This window comes from Mustela putorius, unplaced genomic scaffold (assembly GCF_011764305.1).
Source record: "Mustela putorius furo isolate JIRA1106 unplaced genomic scaffold, ASM1176430v1.1 tig00537248_pilon_pilon_pilon, whole genome shotgun sequence".
NCBI classification, from domain to species: Eukaryota; Metazoa; Chordata; class Mammalia; order Carnivora; family Mustelidae; genus Mustela; species Mustela putorius.
In genome coordinates, this window is record NW_025422387.1 from 7,902,665 (window position 1) to 7,929,580 (window position 26,916).

Consider the following 26,916-nt stretch of genomic DNA (forward strand, 5'->3'; position numbering starts at 1 on the left):
GGTAATAAAAGATCGTGTGTTCTAGTTCAAATGAGATGGTGCACATGAAATAGTGCAGTCCTGGCCGTCGAGAAGCACAGACAGGCCGGGTTAGGTGGTCGCTGCAGGAACACGTCATCCCCACAGTTTCAGGGGCTGGAGCACCAGATTTGTCTTTCACTCATGCTAACTGGGTGCAGGGGGCTAGTAGGGGGTGTCTGCTCTGCGTGTATCCTCCCCCAGGGGCTCAGGCTGAGCGGGGCTCCATCCTCACACATCCACGATTGTCAAGACAGGGAAAGGGGATGCGGTGAAGAGTGCCGGAGGCACGTGATGGGATGAGTGTTACACGCACTATGGGTGTTATACGCAACTAATGAATCATTGGCTGCTACATGAAAAACTAATGATGTACTGTATGCTGGCTAATTGAACTTTACTAAAAAAAACAAAAATGCAATGGCTTCTCTTTCCACCTGGGAACGTTTGCTAGCCAAAGCGGCTCATGCGGCCACTCCCAGCTTCCCAGGGAGAGAGAAGGGCAGCCCCATCACAGGGTTGGTCAGCAGCGCTCACGACCACTACCGCACTCAACAGACCACCCTCGCTTTAGTACGATCGCCCTGTTTCCCTCATAGGATAAAATCACATATTGTTATTTCCCTTATCCGTCATTATCATGCTTCATGTCCTTATTCTGGCTTCAAAAGCCCTGGGACATTGCCTTCTAGAGCCAGAACCGGGCTTCCATCTCTTTAGGAAAAGGCAACTGAGATCATTATTATCAAGAGCAACGCAAATTCATGATAGCGCCCACGTGACAAGCAGGTGTTTTGTGCCGGCCCCGAACTGGGGCCTTCCCATACACCATCTCATTTAATCCTCATGATAGTTACAATTTGAGATCCAATTCTATGGATGGGGAAACTGAGGCTCGGCGAGGGGAATACACTTGTGAGGCTGGTAGATGGTGAGATGGGCTTGGCTGCCACACCCATGCCCTAGGTCACCCTGGCAAACTCTCCTAGAGAGCATGGGGTCTTAATTTCTGGATCCTTCAGGATCCAGAAGGGTTCCAAGCAGGGTTGGCAGGGTGGAGATTGCTTTAGGCCATGGGGTTAATCATGGCCGGCTCTCTCTTTTCTGTCCTGTTTCCCCACTGCTCTCTGCCCTCCAGTCACCCCAGGCTCCATTTCCCGTGAATTTCTCCAGTCCACAAACATTGTCATGTCCCCTGAAACCTCTGAGTCTTTGGTCACGCATGTCCCCATCTTCCTCTTTTCACTCTTGCATGGTCCTGTTTATCCTTCAAAGTCTGGCCCAAATGTCCCCCTCGCTGGGAAGACCCTCACCACCCCAACCCCCAGGCAGAACCAATACCAGAATCTTCCTGTTCCTGTGGCATTTAGTACATTAATGAATCTTAGCATTTTCTAGACACACACAGACACAGCCTTTTCAGAGGAGGAAAGAGATTAGTCTTTGTTTTTAATTAATGCCAACTCTCTCATCCTGACTTTTAATACCGTCACCTCATTTGTCTTATTAAGTACTTAGTTTTGCTTTTAATTAGTGCTGTTTATTGTCACTGAATTTTAATTGTCAGTGCAGGGTCTCAGCAGGCCTTGGTGAGGAAGCTTTACAAATGTTTCCTGTCCTCTTGCAAGGCCTGAGCTTGGGTGGCAGGGCCTCTGGTGCAGGGGGGTATTCCAGGGGGTTGTCGAAGGCTGGCATATTTCTCCCCAGGCCTCAGCCAATTCGTGCTGCCTTTGACATCCCTGTTTGCTCCAAGGTGGCTGTTCTGTGAAGACACATAGAGCTCAGGAGGGTTGCAATGGCAAAAATTCAATTCAGATTGACTCAAGAAGAAAAAAAAAAAAATGGAGGAACATATTGGATCATGGTTGCCAAAAAGGCCAGGATGGATTCAGGTATGGCTGGATCTAGCATTCCAGTGCATCATCAGAACTCAGTCTCTTTCCATCTTTCAGTTCTACTTTTATCCTTTGGCAGGCATTTCCCATGTGGTGGCAGAAGGGATAATAGCAGCTCCAAGCTTCTGTTCTACCAGCTAAGCAATCCCAGAGGACAGACCTTCATCTGTCCAGATTAGGTCACGTGCGTATCCCTGGACCAGCTGCTGTAGCCCATGGGCCATAATGCTCCAACTGGCCTGGCAAGGGAAGTTGGTCCACTTCTAGGGGCCAGAATGGATGAGCTCCTTCTCAGAGAGACAGATTGATACTGAAAGAGAGAAGGTTTCCTGAAGGAAAATTGGGGTGCCATTACCCGCAAAAAGAGAGAGAAATGCCAAACAGGTAAACCAAGAAATCTCTACCCCCGATAATCCACTGAAATGTCTCTTTCAAGCCTAAACAATCACTGGAAATTAGACCTTTGTTTTCCTCCCTAGCCAGACCCTTAGATAACATTAGCAATGACCTCCTTGTCTAGTATTTGAAAAGGAGTTTGGATTACAAAGTCCCTGCACATGTGTTAACTCATCAGCTCTTCCCAGCAACGCTGCAAGGTAAATATAACAAAGATGGGATCTTTTATGTCCTCATTTTACAGATGCAAAAACTAAGGCCCAGAATGACTAAGTGACTTGCCAGAGTCATGCAGAAAATAAAACGAATAGGGCCTTTGCACTTACTTTCTCCTCTGCTTGGAATGCTCTGCCTCAGAGAGCCGTGTGGCTCAGTCCATTGCCCCCTTCAAGTCTTTGCTCAGATATTACCTCTTAATGAGCCCTCCTCTGAATACCTATGCAAACTCAAACTTCCCCCTCAATCCCCCTCAGTCTGAATGCCTTACTGTTCAGTTATTATCTGTCCTCCCCACTAAAAGATAAGCTTGGCAAGGACAATGATTTTCTTCCCTGTTTGTTTGCTTGGATGTTGTATCCCCAATGCCTAAAACTGTGTCTGGCACATAGCAATTGATGTTCTATAAATACTTTCTGATTCTTCCTATTTCTCAACAGAAGCTGGCAATCCGTATTTTTAATTAAATCCCATGCTTTTTAGAATATTGGCTTGATTTTACTTTTAAAAAACACTGCATGGGCCAAACAAAACATATTTTCAGCCTGGACGCTGTTTCTGGAATATCCCACCCACCCCCAGTCTTCCCCCCCCCCCACCCCACCATTTGAGGTCCTTGGTGCAAATTGCATTTCCCACACCATCAGATGGTGTGAGTGAGTTTTTCCAGATTCCTAATTGAGCAGCGATAGGCTGGACTCAGGGGAAGAGCAGAGAGACGGGAAAGAGACACACAGAGATAGGAGTGACTGGGTGCCAACCCTGGTAGCTGCAGGTTCTGCTGCGAAGCTTCTGGGTGAATTCCAAGACTGTGGGGCTGGGAGGCGTTGAATTCTGCACCAACAGCGGCAGCTCACGCCAGTTCCCTGCGGTGCCCTGCAGTGCCCCATAGAGTACCCTCCCCGCCCCATAGTGCCCTGCAGTGCCCCATAGACCGCCCTCCCCCACAGAGTGCCCTGCAGTGCCCCATAGGCCCCCACCACCACCACCAAAGTGCCCTGCAGTGTCCCGGAAACCTGCTGCAGCTCTGAAGCTAAAAGGGCTTTCATAGTTGGTTTTTCAGCTCCTCAGAAAGTGACAGAAGACCTGGAGATTCCGGTGGTTGGAGGCATGGTTCCTGAGCAGACAGTGCCAAGAAGAAGTAGGCAGAACAAAATGCAAAGAGGGAGAAAGGCAGGGTTCTGGAATCTGGCTTTTCTGGTCTAAGGACAGAGTCTTGACAGTGGTCTCAGCTGCAAGTGGCTTATGGCTTAACACCAAGCTGTGCGGGGGGCAGGTCTGGAATGGGCCTGGCTCTGACCCATACATGCGGATTTGTTGAGTGCCTGCTGTGCTCACTGAGTTTGGGTGAGGATTTACTGAGCATCTACTGTATACCGTACTCAGGACGGGCTGCAGAGTGAAAATGCAGGGCCCCCCTGCTCGATATTAATTAAGAATCTCAAGCCGGTAGCAGCAGAGCATTAAGGCAAGCTCGGGGCCCTTCTACTCATGGAGCCCTGGGTGGCTGCCTAGGTTGTGGGCCCATGAAGCTGGCCCAGCATGCACCAGACCTACAATTGTTGAACAAACCTGGGCCCAGCCCTGCTGTTGTGGATCTCACAGAACAGGCGGAGAGACAAACAGGAAATAAAGAAAAAATAATAATGATTGCAAATCACAGTATTGTAAAGGAAACAAACAGGGAGAATAAGCAATGGGATTCGAGGAGGTGACTTAGAGAGTGTAGTCAGGGAAGGCTTCCTGGAGGAGGGGACACTTGAGCAGAGACCAGCAGAGGATGAGAGGGAATCAGCTTCATGAGAATGCTTGGAAGCAGCTGTCAAGTCAGAGAGAACAGGAGAGGCAAAGGCCTGGCAGCCGGAAGAGCCAGTATGACGGGCGCACGGTTAGACAGACAGAGAGGGTAGCTGGCAGCAGAGCCAGGCCGTTCTTTGAGGTCAAGGAGGAGGCCTTAAGTCTTACAATGGGCAGCCACCACAGCACTTTATTATTTTAAATTACATTAAAAAAAATTACGTGTTCATTTATTTCGAGATAACTCACATAGCTCGAAGGTTGCAAATCCAAAAGGGAACGTTGTGAAAATTCTCCCTCCCAGCTCAGCTTCAGCTCCTCAGTCCCTCTCCCCGGAGGTGAGCGAGCGGCGTTACCTGCTTCATGCTTGCTCTTTAGTGATCCTTTATGCATGTAAAACCAAAAGCCACACGCGTGTATCCTGCCTTCCCTTGCGCACACGAGCGGTGTTGTTCTGGAACATCATCCTCCATCTTGGTCTGCACGGCAGGCAGTGTATCGTAGTGAGGCAGCCGTATCCGCCATAAATCCTCTCTCTATTCCTCCTAGCTGTGTCACACGCCACCGTCCAGATGGGCCACCAACCACCAGCGAGCCCGGGCTTAGTATTAAGCATTTAGACTGCTTCCTAGACACCCTTTAAGCAGGAACTTGGGAAGCCTATTTAAACGCTCCATGACTCAGTGACTCATTTGTAAAATGGGGAAGAAGAACATCCCTGTTGAAGGCTATCGTGAGGACTGAGCAAGATAAAACATGAAAGGCAATTACTTAGCAGGTGGTAAGCCCTCAATATGGGAACTGTCAGTTGTTGGTGTTGTTGCTTTTATGATCCAAAGCAGACTGGGTCTTGGAGCTTGCTCTAGGCCTGGGGGCAACCTGTGTCCAGGAGAAAGAGCTAGAGCCTCTGGCTTCCGGGGAGGCAGTGATTTTATGCTTTCTGAACTTGCAGCTGCATGACTGGATCTAAGCCATGGCTTTGGCCCTGACCAAGCGGAAACGTGTTCTCTTTCAGCACCTCCAGGGAGGGGGCTGGCTGGGCGTGTCTCTGCTCGTTTCTGAGGCTGAGGGGTGGGAATACAGTCAGGGACTGATGGTCACCAAACACTCACCAGGATCGAACAATCTAAAACCAAGGAGGAACGATCTGTAGGTGTGAGCAGAGTAGTGATTGGCACGTGGGCTTGGCAGAGGTTCAAATCCTGGCTCTGCTTCTTGGTAGCTATGTGATTTTAAGCCAGTGGCTTAACTACTCTGAGCCTCACTTTTTTACCTGTAAAATGAGGATGCTGTCACTCACCTGGGAGTAGGATTGTAAAGATTCAAGCAAATGGTGAAGGCATGGGATTTTGCACATACTAGATGCTCAAGAAATGTTAGTCATCATTGCTGGAGAAACTATATAGTCTAGGGGAAGCAGGAAAGGGGAGGTTACCATTCTGCAAGTGCCTACAGGGTGGCAGGGACTGTCACTGGTGCTTAAACTCACCAGATCAGTGACACCAAGGTTCGGCGGGTCCTAGGACAGAATCCTATATAATTTATCGGACACGTGCATCTCTCCTTTTGCTCCTGGTTTCCAGTGGTTGGTTTCCCTCTGCTGCTCCTGCCCCAGGGCTGCCGGGTTCCTGTCCACTGTGTTGATGGCTTCTCTGTAGCACACAGTAGGAGCGGCAGGGGCGCATTGGAAAATGTCAGAGGCTCGCCAGGTCCATTAACTCCCCCTCAAACCTGACATTACGGCCGCACTTCATGGAGCATCGTCTGCAGGCAGCTGGGAGAACGTCTAGGGTCGCCTCCTCTCCGGTTGGAAGGTGGCGAAGCGGCTCGCCCGGGGTGATGAATTCAGGGACCCGAGCCCTGCTGTCCTAAAATTGTCCCTTCGACTCCCACATGAGGTTGAGTTCTCTGAAAGCAGAACCAGCGATGGGATTTCTAGGACTAGTGATGACTCAGGGACACAGTGTAGGGCAGTGGGGGATGTGGCTTCATCGGGAGTCTGGCCTCTGCCCGATCCCACGGGGAGCTCTGGAGCTGTTGGCACACAGAGCTGTCCCACCTGGACCCAAGGAGGCTGTGCGTTTATATCTCCACCTTGTCCGTTATTCACTGGCCTTGGGCTGCACCTCAGGCAAGCGTAGCCTCCTGTATCTCTGGGCAAGGCAGTTGCTTTTGTTGGCTGAGGGCAGTTCTCTGGAAAATGGTGCTGCCCTGAGCTCTTGGCTGCTAACACTCCTAGAGGTGTGTGTGTGTGTGTGTGTGTGTGTGTGTATGGCGGGGGTGGGGGTGGACACCCCTCCTGTAAAGGACATCGGCAGTGCCTGCCATCCCCCTCCCCTCCCGGCCCCCCCAGTGAGGGCCTGCCTGCAGACACATGACCTCTTTTCTCCAGGCTCGACCCTTGGCTGTTCAATGCCTCGATGCCTCAGGCATCCCCTCTCCTGGCCCAGGCCCAGCTGCCCAGGGCACGCACTGGACAAGGAGTCCAGTCCTGAGACATGAAGTGCTTTGAGAGCCCTGGATGGCAAAGTTGAAAACATGGTTCTGTCCGGGCTGGCTTCTGGCCTGGAGGATGGAGCTGGGTAGTTTCCACGGGGCTGTCAGCCAGGGCTCTCGCGCTTTGCGGGCAGAATTTTAATAGGAAATGAACTCCTGGTGCGCATGACTGAATGCTGGGGTGGGGGGGAAGCCAGGTTCCACCTTTAGGGCAACAGAATTTGGAGATCAGAGTTCATGGGGAGGCGGGGACTGTATAAGCCTTGCCCCAGCCTTCCCTGCTTCCTGGGACCCCACCCCCCCACCCCCCAGGGCAGTGCTTCATCTCTGCTGCAAAGCAGAAAGCAGGGTATTCAAGTAGGCATTCCAAGTCCAGTCCAGAGGCAGCAAACTGGACCCATTACCTGGATCCGAGGCTCTGAGCAGCCAGCAGGGCCCAGGGGTCCCAGGCACCTGGCCTCTCTCAGTTCCCGGCACAGGCAAAAATGAGACGTTAAGTTTCTTTTCAGCACATTTCCTCTGCACCAGGACCCATCTCTCCTTTCTTTCTGTTTCCCAAGTGGAAGCAGTGAAATGGTCCTATGAGTCTGGGGAGATTATGTCAACCACAGGGGAGCCGATGAAATGGCTTTTCTGTAAGAGGCCTCCCTCCTCCGTGTCCAGCCTTCAACCCACTGGCAGATTTAATTATCCTACCAGCTACAGGAGAGGAGAGAGAGTTCACCCCGCCGGCTTCTCAACTAATCAGTCCCAGGAAACCAGGCCATGTTGTACCAAGACCTTCAGGGACATCAGGACCCACCGGACACAGTGATCCGCTTTCTAAAGTTGTTTTTCGTTTTTTGTTTTTTTAAATTGAATGTAATCTCTGTGGTCTCTCCCCCTTTACTCTTTGGCTAGACCCTGTGGGCGGGGCAAGGTGGGGAGCCCCGCAGAGGACAGAAGCCTGGCTGGGTTCAGCCGGACTGCCTTCGTGTTCAAGGAGACTCATGCATGCATTCAACAAGTATTTAGTAAGCACCTTCTGTGTGCCAGGCGTTATGTGAGGTGTTAGAGATTAAGAAGGAATAGGACAGAGTAGGTCCTGCGAGGGGCTTATATTTTAGAGATAAGAGATACAAACTCTAAGCAAGTCAACAAGACCTATGACACATTTGGGAAGGGATATGAGCTCTGAAGAAAAGGAAATCAGAGTGAAAGAAGCCAGAGCGGAGGAGCTGGAGGAGGAGATGTTTTAATTGGAGCAATCAGGGAGGGCCCTTTGAGGAGGTGACGTTTGAGAATAGACCTAAACGAAGGAGGAGAATGAACCAAGCAAACATCTGCAGGTGAGTTCCAGGTAGATGGGAGAGCAGGGAGGTGGGGTATTGGAGGAAGCACAGGGAGGCCTGTGGGGCTGAGTAGGGAACAAGAGGAGAGTGGCAGATAGGGTTCGAGAAGGAGGTCATGAGGACCCAAAATCATGCTAAGGAGTTGAGACCTTGTTCTGGGAGCAATAGGGAGCCATTGAAGACATTTGAGAAGAAGAATGACATGGGCTGATTTACTTTATTTGGGGTGAAGAAAGGGCCATGAAGTACACACCTGGCTTTTGCCGATGTACACAACACCCAGCTGAAGATACAGAACATTTCTACCCTGCAGAGTTCCCCTTCTGCCCCTTCCCAGCCAGTACCCTCGGTGCCCCAGAGTTAGCCATGGATTTGCTGATTTCTACAACCATCGAATAGCTTTGTCTGTCCTTAACCTTCATGTAAACGTGATCAAATAGCGTGTCCTCGTCTGCTGCTGGCTTCTTCCATAAGACATCGTGTCTGTGAGATTCGTCCCCCATCGTCACGTACATTAGGAGTTTGTCTTTTCCTGTGGGCCAGTATTTTACTGTGTGAGCAGACCACCTTTATCTACCTGCTCTCGGCTGATGGGCATTTCTAGTTAGCTGTTACGGATAAAGAGGTTATGAACATTCTTGTGTGTGTTTTAGAACATGAGCATTTTCCGCTTGGGAGTAGAATAGAGAGTAGAATTCGTGAGCTGTAGGGTCGGTGAATGTTTATAGCTCTAACGAGCCTGCCAGCTTTCCAGAGTGTCATCGCCCTATCCTGACTTCACTGAGATAAAATTCACATACAGTACGATTCACCCATTTAAAGTAGGCAATTTAGGGGACGCCTGGGGTGGCTCACTCGGTTAAGCGTCCGCCTTCAGCTCAGGTCATGACCCCAGGGTCCTGGGATCAAGTCCCGCATCTGGCTCCCTGCTCTGCGGGGAGCCTGCTTCTCTTTCTGCCTGCCACTCCCCGGGCTTGTGCTCTCTCTCTCCCTCTCTAACAAATAAATAAATAAAAGCTTGGAAAAAATAGACAATGTAGTGGCTTTTAGTATATACACAGAGTTGTACAACCATGATAATAGTGAATTTTAGACCATTCTGGTTTTCCAAAGAATCTCTGTACCACATAGCCTTCATCTTCAGCCCTTCCTCTGGCAATCAGAAGCTATTTTCTGTCTCTACGGACTCACCTGTTCTGGACATTTCTTATAGAGGAAACCATACACCATGTGGCCTCTTGTGACAGGCTTCTTTCTCTCGGCATCATGGTTTGGAGTTTCCTCCACGTGGCAGGTGTGAATGCTTCCTTCCTCTCTAGGGCCGGACGACGTTCTGTTGCATGGACAGGCCGCCTCTTGTTTGTCCATTCAGCAGCTGGTGAATACTGAGTTCCTACCTTTTGGCTATTGTGAATAATGCTATGATGAGCATTTGCCTACAGGGTTTCGCGTGGGCGTGTGTTTTCATTTCTCTTGAGTGGGTAAGATATTTAGGCGTGGAGTTGCTGGGTCGTATGGTAGCTCTGCGTTTCAGCATGGCTATGCCGTTTTTACAAGCTGTGACTTATGTGTGTGGACATCCGACAGGCTTCTGCGTGGAGCGTGGACTGAAGCAGGCCAAGGGTGGAAGCAGGGGACCAATGAAGTGGCTACTGCAGTAAGCCAGGTGCAGATAGCCGTGGTGCGGACCAGCACACTAACCGGCCAGGCAGAGAGAGCAGTGGGCAGATTCTGGGTGTTATTATGAAGTCCGAGCTGACATGATTTTCTCATGGCTTGGTGTTAAAATATTTAAGTAAAAAATTAAAAAATTAAAAATAAAATATTGAAAAAATAAAAAAGCCAGGACTGACTCCAGGATTTCGGATCACAAAGCTGACCAAGCCACATGCATCGGCAAATGAGTCCAAAGATGTCCGCCAGTAGGAAGACACTGGATTGGAATTAAAAACTCCAATGACCCCCCCTCCCCCGCTGAGTTAGTCAAGGAGAATGTGCATTTAAGGAAGAAGGCTCTCCCTCCTCGTTTCTGCCACTAGGGAAGGATGCCACTGGCATCCAGCAGGAAGTCTCCCCCTGGGGGCCTCAGTTTTCCCCATCCGGGAAATGGAGAAGCCGGGCAAAGTTCCCTTTCTTTTCTGCATCCTGCAGAGTACTTGGCATAGCGTAAGGACTTGAGAAATGTAGAGCAGCTGCATAACTGGGTGATGTCCTCTCTGTGTTCCTATTTTCCAGGAGCACCAAACTCCCGCCATGACTGACACCGTATTCAGCAACAGCTCTAGCCGTTGGATGTGTCCCAGCGACCGACCTCTGCAGTCAAAGTAAGTCGCCGCGTCTTCCGGGGCATGGCTTGTGTGGGGTCAGCGAGGGAGAAAAGAGTCCCAAAGAAATAAATAGAATTTCCTTCCCTGTGGGGGGAAGAAATGAATCCAGTGAGGGTATTGTTACAGAAACTTCACATTTACTGCTTTGCAAGTTTTGAATTATAAGCAAATTCCGAGCTGCACACACCAGAGTAGAGGCGGCGGGAAGAGCATGGACCCGGGGCTTAGAACCAGGCTCTGTTATGCGTCTAGACCCGAGCTTTTTTCCTGTGTGATCAGTTTTCTTATGAGACACATAAGAAAGTTGGATCAGGTCACAGGGTGCAGACTGGCAGGCCGCCGGCTGACTCTGACTTGAAGAAGTGTTTTTGTGCTATTTGTTTTTGGCCTAATGATTTAAAAATCGGGAAATGTGACACGAAGGTGATGTCACATTCTGTATCCAAGGATTATTATACCCAAATCAGTGATGCCTCCGATCTGTACCACCCTGGCTCATGAGGGCTGATCAATTTGCAGGCATTTTGCAAGGTGATTATTAAACACAACCATTCTGAAAAACTGAGTTTGTAATTCTGCAGTTAAACAATGTTCAACACAAAGGATGCAAAGACTCAAAATTAATCCCTTAATTATGTTACGACATTGTGTTATTCTCTGTGTTATGTTATATACCGTGTATATAATGATATGCTGCTGTGCCTTTCTTCCCAGTTTTGCATCCAGTGGGGTTTTGTCCCCACTGTTAAATCGTCCGTGGCAAAAAGTTCACCAGCACGCCACTGACTGTTGGACAATCTAAAGCTGTTGTTGATCGTTCCTGCAGATTTTCACTCAAAATGGCTTGTTTCTTTGAATGCTGGTTAATTTTTTATTGTGCGCTCAATCTGTGAGAATCCTGGGGAATCTCCTTTGGGGATGTTTTTCTTCAGAGGGATTGGTGCTCTTGCTCCTGCTGGGAGTCAGGGGTACTGCTCCCCAACGATGATGAACGATGATGTTACCCTCCCCCGCCCCACCCAGGAACCCCCAGAGGGTCCTGGCTCCATGTCAGGGTCTCAGATTGAGCGTCTCTGCCCATGAGGAGCTGAGGTTAGACTTTGGAACAGCACTGCTGGTGTTTGCCTCGGCTTCCTGCTCACAGCTCACTGTCCTGGATTCCGTTTGCTTGGTCTTTTTCTTTTTCAAAAAATTGCCTTTATAAAGGTATACATGCATACCTTTGACAGTACACAGTGAAAGTACAATTTGGTCATTGTAAAAACATATACTCGTGAAGCAGTCACAGTAGTCAAGCTAATGAACAAATCCATCCGTCCCAGAAGCCTCCTTGTGCCTCTTCCTCCATCTCCTCCCGACCCATCTCTAGGTAATTGCTCATCTATAACTATATACATTATAATAACTGCACGTTAGTTTGCCTTTTCCAGAATGTCCTACAAATGGCATCGTAGAGCGTGAGCTCGTTGTCTGGGAAGAGATGTCTCTCTTCTTTCTCTCAGCACAGTTTATTTCATGAGCCATCCTATTGTTCCAGAACATCCAGACTGTTCTGTGTAGCCATAGTCTGTTCCTTTGTACAACTGAATTGCATGTTGTTCTGTAGGTATACCACAATTTGTTTATCTGTCCGTCTACTGAGGAAAGCTGGGCTGTTTCTAGTCTGCATCAGGTGCAAATAAAATGTCTTATAGAGGGATGCCTGGGTGGCTCAGTTGGTTAGGTGTCTGCCTTCAGCTCAGGTCATGATCCCAGGGTCCTGGGGTGGAGTCCCGCATCCGGATCCCTGCTCAACAGGGAGACAGCTTCTCCCTCTGCCCTTACCTACTCTCATGTTCTCTCCTTTTCTCTCTCAAATAAATAAATTAAATCTTTAAAAAAAAACTCCTGTAGAGATGCTGTCCTCTGTCTTGGGTAATTACTTGGGAGCAGACTGTCCCTACTTACTGGGTTTGTCACTAAGCAGCCAGACCGTATTCCAAGTTGGTTGTACCATTTTATGTTCCCACCATCAGGCGTGGGAGAGAGTTCTAGGCTTCTCTGCCGCCTCCCCAGCTCTGGAGATGACCAGTCTTTCCAGTGTTAACCCTTCAAGTGTGTGTGTATAGCGGCCTTTCTCTGTGGTTTTCACTCGCATTTCCCTATTGACTAATGATGCTGAACGTCTTAGGTAATGTTCCCCATCCCTCTAACCTCTGTTGAAATGTCTGTTTAAATCTTTTGCCCATTTTTAAGATCAGGTCATTTACCTTCCTGTTGAATTTTATAGGTTCTTTTTTTCATATGTTACGGATAAACATCCTTCTTTTTGGAACCACATTTTGCACATATTTTCTCTCAGTCTGCAATGTGCATTTTCTTTCTCATAACAGAATCTTTTGAAGAGGAAATGTTTTTATTTCGACAAAGTCTATTTTGTTTATTTGTTTTGCCAGAGGAGGCAGTGTTGGAACATTCCCTTGCTTTCTAGCAATCCCAGAAATGCATTAAAAAAGGGTCTGCTCTGGGGTGCTGGGGTGGCTCAGTGGGTTGAGCTTCTGATCTCAGGGTCCTGGGATAGAGCTGGGAGCCTGCTTGCCCCTTTCTCTCTGCCTGCCTCTCTGCCTACTTGAGATCTCTCTATCTGTCATATAAATAAATAAAATCTTTTAAAAAAAAAGTGTCTGCTCTGGGATGCTGGGGTCGCTCAGTCAGTTGGGTGTCCAACTCTTGGTTTCAGCTCATGTCACTATCTTCGGGTCATGAGATCGAGCCCTGCATCTGGCTCCGTGCTCAGCCCGCGGTCTGCTGGGAAATCTCTGTCCCTCTTCCTCTTCCCCTTCTGCTCATGAGCTTTCTCTCTCTCAAATACACACATAAATCTTTTTAAAAAGAGGTTCTGCTCTAATTTATCTAGGACCTAATTATATATTGGCAAAGGGCCTTTCTGAATATTTTAGTCAGCCCATATTCTTTGAAGCAAAAGCCCCTGTCCACTTCCTTCTATCTAAAACCTCCAGTTCTACAAGCTTTATAATTTTGAAGACACCAGGGAATTCTGTTGGCTTCCTCGTCAATAGGAAACTTCTAGTCCGCCAAGCCCCTCCCATGGTGTCCTCTTGGAGCCAAACTTACTTTGCAGAGAATATTCCATCAGCCAAAAATTGTGTCTCTGTAAGATAAACAGTTACCCGAAGGGTGGAGGGGGGTTAAATATTTATTTTATTTAAGAAATGTCAGTTAATTAAAATACCATCCATCAGAGTTTACTTTAGTGAATAGGAAGCCAACAATCTGCTCTACAATTAAATTAGAATTATTCCAGCAGTCTGGACACAGTTTCATTAAAGTGCTCCTGGGCTCCTGTGAGACATCTTGCATTCTGCGTGCATCGGGCTGCCTTGGGCCTGCGTCTCCTCTAGATATTAACATTATTTTTCAAATAAATGCTAATGGGTGAATTACAGTCATCACACAGGCAAGCTCGTCTGCTGTAGCCCAATGTAGCCCCTTCCGATGCCTTTCTCCAGTAAATTAAGAAATCGCCTCTTAATTAACTGCTGGCTAGCCAGAGACCTTTACTATTTTTGTGACTTTTTAGTTGCCTTTGTGATTTTCAAATACCTTCCTCTCTCAGCCCCCTCGAATCTAATGAGGGTGTTTGAAACACCGTCGTTGTCATTGTGTTTGAAAGCCGGGAACACACCTGCTTCGTGCTTGGGGCAGGCGGTGGCCCAGCCCCCTGTGTTGGGAATGCATGGGCTACTGGAGGTTGGCATTTCTCTATGGCTTTCCAGGCTGCGAGTCAGAGAGTACCAGAGGTCGGGGGTAGAAACAGGCACAAAGGGAGTCCAGGACGTGTCTGTAATGGCTCACCCGGTATATGGAGATGCCGGTCTCCTTTCTGGAAGCACTTGCTTTCCCAAAGCGGGGTACTGCAAAGGAATGATCCGCTGACTGTTCAGGGCTCATGGGCGTCCCTCAATGTACTCCTTGTCTCCCAGGGTGATGCTGACCATGCTGCCGTTAGGTGAGTTCTTTTTGGTACCAAAATCCATTATTCGGAACATCAGTGAGGAGCTCAGCTAATTAATAAGCTGAACTGATTGGTCATTTTAATCGAAGCTGAGCATTTTACAGCCCAACATTGCAGCAGCCAGCCGTTTTTGGATGCGCCAAAATGAGAAGATAATGACTGGGGTGGGGGCGGACCAGACCAGAAGTAGGTCACTGCAATTTACACTCTGTGGTTGTTGCATCCAGACCGTGTTGGCATTGTTAGGAGATTTCTTTCCTAACTTTATTTATTTTCTCTCTCTCTCTCTCTCCTTTCTTTGCCTTCCTTCAGTGATAAAGAACAGTGAGTATTTTGATACTTTAATTTTTCTACGAATTGAGTTTTATCTTTTTTTCTGATCAAATTAACTTTGCCCCTAAAGAGAGCTGATTAAAAAAAAAGAAGAACTAGCAAATTTTACACAACTAACAACAACAAAAAAACCCCAAACAAACAAAAAACAAAAACCAAGTTTCTTGAGGGGGAAAAAAATTGTGAAGTTTCAAAAAAAAAAAAATGATCTTGGTAAAAGGATACAACAAATTCCTTGGGGGTTTGTTCCTTAGGAGCTCTCGGTTTTCTCCTTGTTAGTCATCTGTAGGATTCCAGCAAATTTACTGACCACTCTGTGGCCCCTCTGCGGCATTTGCCTGGGAACAGTGTTCTCAGATAAAGACAGTGTTGGCTCACATAACTGCTATCATTAATAAAAGGTGATGAGGAACAGAACAGAGCCTGTGGGCAGTTACATGCCACACATATGGCCCCTGTCACCTCAAGGGAGGTCAGCCTGTTTCCCAGCGAAGTGCTTTTGACGCAGAGGTCCTGTCTTTGCTTGCAACGTTTGCGTTTTAAATTGGATTAATTTCCTCAATATGCATGACAGATTGAATGCTGGGCCCAATAAATGAACAGTCGGGCTGCAAAGCAGACCAGGCTTTGGCTGTGTGTGCACATTGAGAAGCTCTGGAAAGCTGTTTTTACCCTCCCTAAGATGGGGAAGTTGTCACAGAGCCAGCGGCAGAGGACCCGGCCTGGCATCAGAAAACCCAGGCCTGAGTCCTGCTCTGGTACTCAGTTTCAGCGTGGCCTTGAGCCATGCCCTTCAGCTCCTTGCTTCCCGGCTCCCTCCTTTGTAAAGTGGGTCTGATTACCCTGCTCCTCTTCCCTCTGCGGGTCGGATCAAATGAGCCGTACAGGAAAGCTTTGTAAACTGGAAACCACCAAGCAAAGTCAGAGAGATGTATGAACTACAATCTTTCCTGACCTTTGTCTATATATACATGGTGTGTTTACACATATGCAAACCCATGCACACACACACACACACGTTGTATATATACCTTGCATTGTAATATATATATATTATATTTATACCTGTAGATACCATACATCTGGATAGTATATATATATACACATATATATGTATATATCTAGCACTGGCATAATTTCAGCTTTTTTGGACCCAAGTGACCACATCATCAGGCCCAGAATCCTTAAATGTTTTCTTAATGCTGATAAACATTTAACTAGGTGAACCACGGAAATTCTTTCCCCAACTCCGACCCTCCCTCCCTATCTGTCCATTGCGGGCTTTGGACAAGCTGATCACTAAAGACCATTTGAATGTTCTGCAGTTTCTGTCGTTGGCTGGTAAGACCCTGGCCAGATGAGATCAGCTTTTTATGAATGTCGTGAGTATATTATTCAGACATCCAGGGAGAGATGCTGAGACATTGTCAGGTCATAAATACGGACATCCCCAGAGAGAGAAATTCTGGACTCCAGAGGGTGCCAAGGCTCTTGGAGGCTCCCTGAGGGCTGAAAGTCCAAAGGTAGGGTGTATGTTCATTCTCTTTCCCTCCCTCCCTTCATTAACAAATACTCACCAAGTGCCTACCAAGTACCAGACACTGTGCTAAGCCCCAGGGATACAGCGATAGCCAGAGTACGCATCTTGTGGGTTCTACCAACAAATAAATGGCCAGTCGGCAACAAATACACAAGCGTGCAAGGAGATACAATAGCAGAATCACCGTGGGCCATGGGAACACAAGGAGAGGCACCCAGCCCAGACTTGGCAGTCATGATGGGAGAGTTCCTAGAAGAAGTGACATGTAAACTGAGACCAGGTTGCAGGGGAGCAAGATGGAGAAGAGATAGAAGAGTTCCAGGTAGGGGAACAGCACGTGCAAAGTCCAAATAAGAGAGGTAGTGTGGAAATTTAGAGGCAGTGAATAGATCTCAGTCTGACTTAAAAGATTAGCAGGAGCCCTGAGACCCCCTTTAGCATTCTAAAGGGGGTGGGGGAGCCACAGCATCCCTTCCGCACCCTCTTTAGTCTGCTAGGGGTAAATTTCATCCAATAGGGCCTTTATGCCAGCAGGGCGTATGTAAACTGTTCTGTGGTGAAGCAGCCTCTCCTTCCCCATCCTTTCCTCCCGGATTCATTAAAACCTCATTCACTGAGCTGGAAAGTGACTTCCTGCTGACACCTGCCTCTATTGGCATCCTGGGGGGAAGGGGGGTGGAGCAGAAGAAAGGAAAGAAAAAGGATTAATTTTCTACACACCGCTGCTACTTAATGCTTCAGAGCCTTTGTGCCCCGACAGCCCTTCCATCATCCCACTCTTTTGGGGAATTATAATTTATTAATAGAGACATCTGGTGGGTATTTATTATGTGACTATTGTGTGTGCGAAATGAAGAATGGAGGGGGGAGGCCAAAGGGAGGAGGGAGTTTGGTCTTGGCAGGATTTTAGGGAGTGACAGGTGTCACTCAGGAGCTGCCACCAAGAGTCAGGACAGGTTTCCTTCCCTGCCTTGGGGGCCGTGGGTATTGACTGTGGGGCGAGAGCTCCTTCCGACCTTCTCCAGACTCACCTGGGCAGGTGCATTCAGGCGGCCAATGAGGCATGCCAGGATGCCAGTTTCTTGAGTTTCTGTGTCACACGTGTTACTCAGCAAGTCCCTGGTCTCCTTGGAGCATCAGTCAGCGGGAAAATGAGCCGGTCAGCTGCAGTGATCTTCAAACTTTCTGTTAGCAGTGAAACTCTTTCTTTGAATAAACGTCATTCAGAAGCTAAATATATAAGACAGATGAGAGGAGCGCTTTTAGTGGCTGAAAGCACTCAACACAGGATAGTGACATTCATGCAACTGGTCATTTCAAATAAAACCAGACCATAAAATAAATAGAGTGGCTCTAACAGGCTTTACTTTAGTGTGCGGTCGCCATAGTGGAGAGTGTATCCGTTAGCTTTTGCTGTGTGACAAGCCATCTTCAGACTGAGAAGCATAGAACCATAGTTATTTATTCCCAGGGTTCTGGGCTTGGCTGGTGGCCCCGCTGGTCTTGCCTCGGCTTGCTTATGCATCAGAGGGTTGGCTGATCTAGGACAGCCCTGGCTGCAATGGCTCAGCTCTGTGCCACATGCTTCTCATCCTCCAGCACTCTGTCCTGGGCTTGCCGTGCACACGGCAGAGGTGTAAGGGAGGAAGCAGAAACTCAGGAGCCTTGCACAGGCTCAGCTTCAGCAGAGGGGCACAACATCACTCCCCTGCATTTAATTGGCTGCAACAAGTTGTAAGTCTGGGAAGGATTCACTGGCAGGGAAATAGACGAACTGTTTGATGAGAGTGAGTTGAAATTCACATGACAAAGAGCATGGATGTTTGGGAGGGTGAAGTATTGAGGTCATCAATGCAACAAACCCTATTTCATGCTTTATTAAATATTAAGTTCTTTAAAAAAATTTTTTTCTTTTTCTTCTTTCTTCTTCTCCTCTCCTCTTCCTTTCCCTCCTCCTCCCCCTCCCTCTCCCCCTCCCCCCTTCTTCTCTTCCTCCTCCTCCTCCACCTTCTTCTTCTTCCATGAGATTCTGCTTGGAGAGCCCAGCTGAGTAAGGATGGAGGGCCAGGTCAACTGCCTACTCTGTCCCTCTCTCCCCCACGCCCCTGCAGCCTTCTGTCCCTCTCACCCCCACTCCTCTGTAGCCCTTGAGATCTCTCCAGGGAACTGCTGAGGACAGTTTGGGAGGACCAGGAGGCAGCAATCATTCATTTCTCCAGGAAAGATTGTCTTAAATATGTGGATCAGAGCGGAGACAGGCTGGGCTCTTCTCTTCCCTGTCTCAGCCAGTGAGCCAGGTCTCCCCTCATATGGCCTTTAAGGGTCCAGAGGAACCTCTTAGGGTCCCTACAGGAAACAGAAATTATATCATTCCCATTTTAATAGATCCAGAAACTGATATTCAGAGCAGTGCAGAGCCCCTATGTATAGCCTGCTTATATGCAGCTGACCCAGGATTACGACCTTGAACTCCACCCAGTCAGCAAGGGTTCATGTTGGCTGGCAGTGGCCCTTTGGATATTTTCTGGCTTGGATACAAGGCTGTGAGTAACTTGTTCAAAGAAGCAGCACTTGGGTCTCTAGCTTTGGCCTTGGATAAGTTCCCAACACTAGATTCTGGCCTTCAGGATGTGGAGCTACAATCCCCTGCCCAGAGGCCCTTGGCAAGGGAGCCACTGTCCTGTCATGGGAGCATTCTCAAAGGTCCCATGTTCACAGTGCTCCCCAGCATATCATGGGGAGACCCAGACAGACCCAGTGTCTCCCTTGAGAGCAAAGGCTTTGGTTTGAAACACCATCTCGTTTCCCTCTTTTGCTTTTGGAATTAAAACATGAAAATCCACAGGAGGCTTGTGAGTCCCCCACGGAGACCAGTTGGTGACATTTTCAAACACTGAATGAGCTGTTTGTCAACTGCATGTTTTGGAGCCGAGAATGGGAGAAGGGTTTGGAGAGATGCTGGCAGCCTCCAGCAGACCTTCTGCTTGTCTGCAGATGGAGGCAAAAAAGTCTCAGGTGGGCCCTGTCAGGGACCCCCCATCCCTGCTTATGTTTCTGGAGCCATGTATGTCCAGCAGCACCCGTTTCCTGTGCCCATGGACCCCAGCAAGCTGTGGGCTGGGGTGAGAGGAATCGGTCTCACATCAAGTTCCTGTCTATGACCAGACCGTGAGCTGCAGGAACATGTCTTCATGGGTTTTCACTGGGTACACAGCCCAGCATCTCACCTATGCTCTGTTTTGGTCACTGAGATGCTTTGTAAAGGCAGGAAGTAAACAGAAAGGGATCAGAAGAGGAGGAAGGAAAAAAATGGGGACAAAGGAGGGAAGAATAGGGACAATTGAGACACCCATTTCCGTGGGAGGCCAGAGGGATATGGGGAGGTGGCCGAATCAGGTTGTGACTAAGGCTCTTTGGGGAGGATGACTGGTCTTTCTTATGTGGCAGTCCAGTGTGTCCTTTAAAAATAATGGGAAGAAGCATCAGATGAAGGGATGTTAGCACGCCGTAAGGAGATCTTTCTAACACAACATCAGAGACTCCTTAAAGAGAGTGAGGTCTCTGTTGTGGGGAGCATTCAAGTAAGGCAGACAGCCAATGGTCTCCACCTCTGGTATTCATGACTTTGTGTAACCCCTCACCTTGAGTCTGGGGACCTGGGACCTGTTTCTAACCTACAGAATACAGCAAAGAGACCCAATGTCCCTCTCATGATTACGTTACATTATATAAGACTCTCAGTTGATAGAAGCTAGATTCACTGGGCATTTTTGAAGCAAGCAGCCCACAGGATGAAGCTGGAGAATCCTACCAGGTTAGGAATTGCAGATTGCCTCCAGGACCCAGGGGTGGCCTCTTGACTGTAGCTAACAAAAAGCTAGGCCCTCAGTCTAGGGAGCTGCAAGGAAGCTTCCAACAACCTGAATGTGCCTGGAAGCAGATTCTTCCCCAGTCAAGCCTCCAGATGAGAACACAGCCCAGCCAACACCACACTGCAGCCTCATGAGACGCCAAGCAGAGGACCCAGCTGAGCCATGCCTGGACAGACATGGAAACCATGAGATAGTGCATGTGTGTTTTTTAAGCCCCCGAGTTTGTAACAACTCAGCAATGCAGCAATGGAAATTGTATACTGACACTGTAGATGGGTCTTTATACCCCTCTGTCTCTGTCCTCCAGCCGGGTTTTTCCAGTTATTTAATGCTACACACACCAAATCACCTCCAACGTAGTGGCTCAAGACAACAGAAACCACTTGTCACATCTCACAGTTTCTGTTGGTGGGCCTTTGAGGGTGGCCTCAGGGTGCTTCTGGCACAGGGCTCTTCGTGCAGCTGTAGTCACATGCCCGCTGGGCTGCAGGCATCCCAGGGCTCACCAGGGGCTGGAGCATCATGTAGCAGTCGAGTTGGCACTGGCTGTGACTGGGGGGCCTCCGATCCCTTGCATGTGGGCTTCTCCACCAGGATGTTTACACATCCTCGTGACATGGCACCTGGCTTCTCTCTGATCAAATGACCCAAGACAGCAAGGCAGAGGCCGCAGTGTCTCTTATGACCCAGCCTTGGAAATCACACACTGCCACGCCCACTGTATTTTGCTGGCCACACAGGACCAGCCGGGAGTTAGTGTAAATACCAGGAGGCAGTGGTCCTAGGGGACAATCTTGCAGGCAGACTACCACATGGCTCTTCACCTCCTCGGGCATTCCTCCTGCCTTCTCAACTCCAGGTCTTTGCAAAGACCATTTGTTTCCTCTGCCAGGCCTGTCTCTTCCTCTGCCATGCCCTTGTGGATTTCAGCTGAGCTCTGGGGTCTCCGCAGGAGCCCTAGCTCTGCTGCGGGGTCTGAAGTTTATATCAGTGAAGAGGCCCTCTTTAAGATAACAAAGACAAAAATACCTTGCTTTTGCAAATTTTTCAACCACTCAGCCATCGCTAATGCCCTTCTTGGGGTCTGAGAAGCTGGCTGTGCAACCAAATGGTCTCAAATATAAGCTTCGCCGACATCACAGTAGACCCATCACGAGGTCTTCACGTGGCTGTCACTCCCTAGGGAGCTGTCCTTGGTCCCCTAGACAGACCAGGTTCCACTGCTTGGGTCTCCCAGTGGGTCACACTTTTGATTAGACATTTAACACCTCTTTGGGCCACAAGGGACCATGTCTTATTCAAAATTCTTCTGGGCTTTCAGACACAATTCTAAATACAACTGGTCCAGAGCCAGACAAGGCCCCTGCCCTCCTGGAAGCAACATTGTTGGGCTGGGCGGGGTGGGGGAGGGTGGTGGTGTGTGGAGAGATCTACTAAACAGGTAAACAACAAAAATTTTTCCAAAAGTAATTTCAGTTAATGATGGGTGCCATGGGGAAAGTAAATCTGGGCGGAGGGAGACCAAGGAAGGCCTCTCTGAGAAGGTGCTGTTTGAGCTGAGGCCTCAGTAATGAGAAGGAGCCGGCCCTGGAAAGGTCCATGGAAATAAGTTTTTCCGGCAGGGCGAACAGCAAGTGCAAAGGCCCTGAGGCGAGAACAAGGGTTCAGTGTTCAGAAGTGAGCAGAGAGGCCAGTGCAGCTGACTGTAGAGATAAGGGAAAGCAATGGCCATAAGGACGGAGAGGCAGGTTAAGGACAGATCAGGTAGGATTTAGCAGATGGGCAAAATCTTTTAGAACATTAAGGTAGAATTCACACAGTAACATAACATTAACCGTTTAAATTACACCATTCAGTGATGTTTATCATATACACGATGTCATGTTCCCACTATAGCCATGAAGTTCTGGGTGTTGTTCTAAATCAGTGAGAAGCCCTGGGAGGGTTTGAGCGGCGTGGTCTGAGCAATTTCACAATTGCTCATCCCCAGAGGCCCTTGCTGCAACACAAGGTGTATTTCCATGAGGAATTTCCACAGGCCACACCTTCCTTCCCTTTCTCAGAGTAAGGTCTGCCCCTAGACATCTGTCTCTCTTTGCTTTTGGGTTCCTCCGCTCTTCAGAACCAATCAGCTGATGGTGGGAGAATGGAAGAGAAGCCAAAGAGAGGGAGGAAGATGGGGCTTTTAATTTCCAACTTTGAGTGTCAAAAGGCAATTTCATGCCTGCTGATGTGATTAGAGCAGTGGAAATAATAGAGGCTGACAGCTAATGGGGTGCTGGCTTCAGAGGATTCCTACTTACTGGTTTTTTTTCCCTTGCAGGGACAAGCATTTCTAGTGGTATTTAACCTTGCACTCCACTCATGGGGTGTGCCTCAGTGTCATGGGGCAGGGACCATCTTATTAGCAGAGATGATTATAATTTGCCATAGACCACAGCATCAGCCCACCACCCGGCAGCCTTTGATCCACTGTGCCCCCACCGGGGCTGTGTGGGGAGGACTTTGGGTTCCCTCCGTACTGTAGAGGTTAAGTGAGCAGCCTGCCTAGCTCAGAATTCCACTCTGCCACTTTCCAGCCATGTGACTGTGGGCAAGTGGTCTCTTTTCTCCATATTCGGGTCTCCTCACCAGTAAACAGACAGGAACAACCCCTGCCCTGTAGAGATCATGTGAAGATGACATGAGGTCATGTGGGCACCCAATGGATGCTGTGTCGGTGTTGGCTTTAAAAAAAATTTTAAAAGGGCCAAGAAAAGTACATTTTGGAACGCAAAATGCTACAGGAGATTTTGAGGCTGGAAATCTGGATGTTGATGTGAAATGAAGAGCTTTTTGTAAATCCAGTTGGCAATTAGTTCCAATTTATAGAAGAAATAAATTGTAGCCCAAACAGAACATCTGTGCCAGGCAGGAGCTGGCTCAACCTGGGACCCCGGGCCTCTGACCACCCTCCCAGAATTGTTTCTGCTCCAGCTGTAGAGTATCCTATTCTGGATTCTTCTCCTGAGAACACCCTTACTCTCTCGGTTCTTAGGAGCATCCTGCAGACGCTGCTCACAGAGTGTCTACCACGTACTAAGTGCTTAGTAGAAATAAACTCCTAAAAACCCTGTGAGGGAGGAAAGTGTGTCCCATTGTATAGATGAGCAAACTGAGGCTCGTCTCCCAGCCAATGAGTTTCCCTGTGGGGATTTGAATTGAGGTTTTCCAGACCCCAGGGAGCAGAGCCTAACCACCGCTGCCTGCTTCCTGCTGGGCACCTCTGCGGTCTCACGCCTCCCTGTATTACCTTTCAGGCTCCAGGCAGGCTGGTCCGTCCATCCCAGCGGTCAGCCCGACAGACAGAGGAAGCAGGAAGAGCTGACAGATGAGGAGAAGGAAATCATCAACAGAGTCATCGCTCGAGCTGAGAAAATGGAAGAGATGGAGCAGGAGCGAATTGGGTGAGGCCCGACACATCCCATCCACGTGGAGAGCCGCCCCGGAGGCCTGAGGGCCAGCAGAGTGTGCGGCTGAGGGGTGCGCTGGGGTGGGGCGGACTGCCCCGGGATGTTGCCCCTCTCCCCCACCATTGCCCCCTGCCCGGCGTCTGGCAGGACTGGAATCCTTGTGGCACAAGGTGGGAGAGCTCAGGAAGGAGAGAGGATGATCTGGGGACTGGCTAGGGAGGGGGCTTCGTGGCTGTGGGTGCCTTACAGAGGGGGAGCTCTGAAAGGGTGGTGGGAGCTTGTCATTGGAGCTTGGGGGTCTGTGGTTGTGAGCACACGGCGTCTGGGCCGATCCCAGCTACATAGAAATATGTTCTAGAAGCATGGTAGGCCAGAATGTACAGCCAAGGGAGAGGTAAGGAGCGGAGTGTCTGTCTAGGGATGGTATGTCAAACAGCGCATGCGCAATGAATTTATATAAGAGAACAACGGAAACGGATCCTGAAACGGGGAGACAGCATGAGAGGGAGGCGGCAGAGGTTAACCTGGTGGGTCTGGACTCCAAGAATGGTGGCGGGGGGGGGGTGGGGGGTTCATCCCAGCTCTCTGCTTGCCTGCTGTGGTTCCCCAGCACAATGCCTCACCTCTCTGAGCCCCTGTTCACGTGCTGGTCCAGTGGGGGACACGCCAGTCAATCTCACAGGGCTGTTGTAAACAGTAAGTGCGATGATGCACATACACGTCCCAGACCCCAGGGACACTTCATTTTCATAAATGGAAAGAAGAAGGGAAAAAGTAGAGTTTGGAGGACAGAGCTTTTCAAAATGCATATGAGAGAGAAGCAAGGGATATAAGGGGGCCATGTGACGTGTGTGTCAGAGAGTGACAGCATCATGGGGGAAGGCCAGGGTTAGGGAGGGAGCAGTATGTGGGTGCTCTTACAAAGGGAGGAATGGGGGGATGGGGGTGGGGAGAGGGGGTGAAAGGAGAATATGTGTATATGGGGGGGCTCTTGGCATAGTGGTCAGGATGCCAGGCCCCTGGAGGGTCCTCCCAGACCAGGATCTCAAATGGACCCCCTCCTCCGCAGCCCCCTCCCCAGGCCCCATCTGCCTGGGGCGGCCTTTGCCAGTGGCTTACAACTGGTGTGGGCACTGAGGTGCCCCTTTAGCTCTCCACACACACTCTCAGCTGGGGTGAGTGAGGATCTTGGGCAGAAAGTGGAAGTTGGTGCCTTTGGTCTGAGCCTCTGCAGATCATTTTACCCAGGGTGGGATGGGGACTGCTGCTGACAGATGACAGACACCTGCTCCGGCCGGTGTCAGCATCACCCTCCACCCTCCGTCTGCTTACACCGGAGGCTGCTGAAGGGGTAGGTCTGCAGGGGCGTGCTTGTGGGCTTGCATTCTTATTTCGCTTTTTAAAAGATATGCCAAGAGTGGGGAGTTCTGCAGGCAGGAGGTCTGTGAGTGTGAGTGAGTGTGTGAGTGTGTGTGTGTGTGTTCACTTCACCCAACAATGGACCTCAGCCTTTTGAAGTGAGGGATACGGGTAATAAGGGTAAAAGCTTAAAAGCAAAACTCCTCTCAGCCTTTTCTGCCATAGCAATTACCACCAGATAACATCATTCCTATTTTGCATAATTAGTTTGACTATTGTATATCTCCCTGTCAGATTGTAAGATGACGGAAGGTAGAGGGTTCATTTATTTATTTATTTATTTATGCCTATTTGGTTCACTAGTGAATTCTCAGAGCCTACAACATAGTAGGGGTGCTGAAAAATAATTTGTTCAACGAGTGAGTGAACATGGCAGACTGTGCTGCCCCCAATTACTTTAGACATAATGTGTCCTGTGACCTAGCAGGTGCCAGTTTCCAGGGAAGGTGCTCTGATTGGCTGGCTTGTGTCAGGGGCTGTCTCTCATCCAATCAACTGTGGCTGGGGGTACAGCCGTGTTGTACAAACAAGGCACGTGTGCTTCCTCTGGGGGAAAAGTTATGGCAGTCCCTCTGGGCAGAGCTTGAGCCTTCTAGAATAGGATAGATGGGTTCCCTACCTTGTCCTCTGTGTCTTATCATATCGCCCCAATTAGCTTGAGGGTGTGGTAGAATATTCTAGCACAGTGGTTAATTCCTGGGGCCCCTGAGTCAGAGATACCTAGGTTCAAATTCCAGCTCTCCCCACATCCCCTCTATGTGACCTTAGGTAAGCCACTTTAACCTCTCTGTGCCTCAGTTTCCTCATCTGTAAAATGGGGACAGCATTAGCACCTAACTCTTAGTGAGTGTTTAATTAGGGTGCAAAGGGTTATCGTAGTGCCTGGCATAACCCCACATTCCATAAAGGGAGGCGGTCCTTTAAAGATGAATTTGTTAAGGAAGCTCAGTTTTTGACCCTGACCAAGGCCTCCATTCTAGAATTATGCCCCGAGACTCCTGTTTGGCAAGCCCTGGAATTCCAGCAGCCCTGGCTTCCCTAAGGGGAATTTGAGAGGCTTCCAGGGAGGCCGGGGCCAAGCCCTTTGATGACAGAGTGTTCCTTTGCTGAGATGGTATGCTTTCTGCCAGAGTGGGGGAGGACAGTGCTGCGGGATTCTGGCTGTGGCTCTCCTTCTGTACTGTTCCAGCAGCCGGTGCCTGCTGGTAGCATTGCCAGAGGCAAGCCCAATGTGATTTGTGTCTTGCGATCTCAAACCTGCCCTCATTCCTGTTCCCTCCATGCTTCCCTGGGAAGAGATCAGAGCAGAGTCAGATAAAAGCAAGATGACACATCAGACACAGAACAAGGCTCAAACGGGGTACAATCGGGGCTCCCACTTCCGAACCTGAGGCTCTCAGTCAATGACCCTTTGGGACCTCAGACCTGCTCCCCTCCATCTAATAAGGCAAGTCAGGCTGATTCTGAGGATCCTGAGAATAGCTGGGTGTGTCTGATGGAGGACCATGCATTGGCTGGCCTTCTCAAAGCTAATGAGCTCCTTCTAACTGTTAAAATTGCAGATGTATCTGAGAATCTTTTCGGGTTCACAGCAGCTCTGTGATGTGGAAGTTTCTTTCCTATTAACTGAGGGAAAGCCAACACGTAAATGATCATCATCATACTAGGTTCCATTTACCATTTACTATGTGCCGAACACTGAATCTAAAACTCCCTATAGATTAACTCTTTAACTGCTCCTCTCAACCTTGTTGAGTAGGTGCTACCTTTGTCCTCCTTTTTCAGGTGAGGAAACAGGGTCAGAGAGGT

General features: G+C 49.1%; 1 protein-coding gene across 6 annotated transcripts in view; it reads left to right on the plus strand.

Annotated features, from left to right (window-relative positions):
* The window catches only part of RPH3A (rabphilin 3A), a 257,663-nt gene that overhangs the window by 180,081 nt on the left and 50,666 nt on the right, over window positions 1-26,916 (plus strand). For 4 of the 6 annotated variants that reach the window (XM_045073642.1, XM_045073644.1, XM_004753272.3 and 1 more), the window contains 3 exons: window positions 10,385-10,473; window positions 14,804-14,815; window positions 23,536-23,682. In XM_045073642.1, the coding sequence (XP_044929577.1) occupies window positions 10,385-10,473; window positions 14,804-14,815; window positions 23,536-23,682 (248 nt within the window). The remainder of the gene's footprint in view (window positions 1-10,384; window positions 10,474-14,803; window positions 14,816-23,535; window positions 23,683-26,916) is intronic. The other 2 variants (XM_045073643.1, XM_045073645.1) reach the window with 1 other exon arrangement.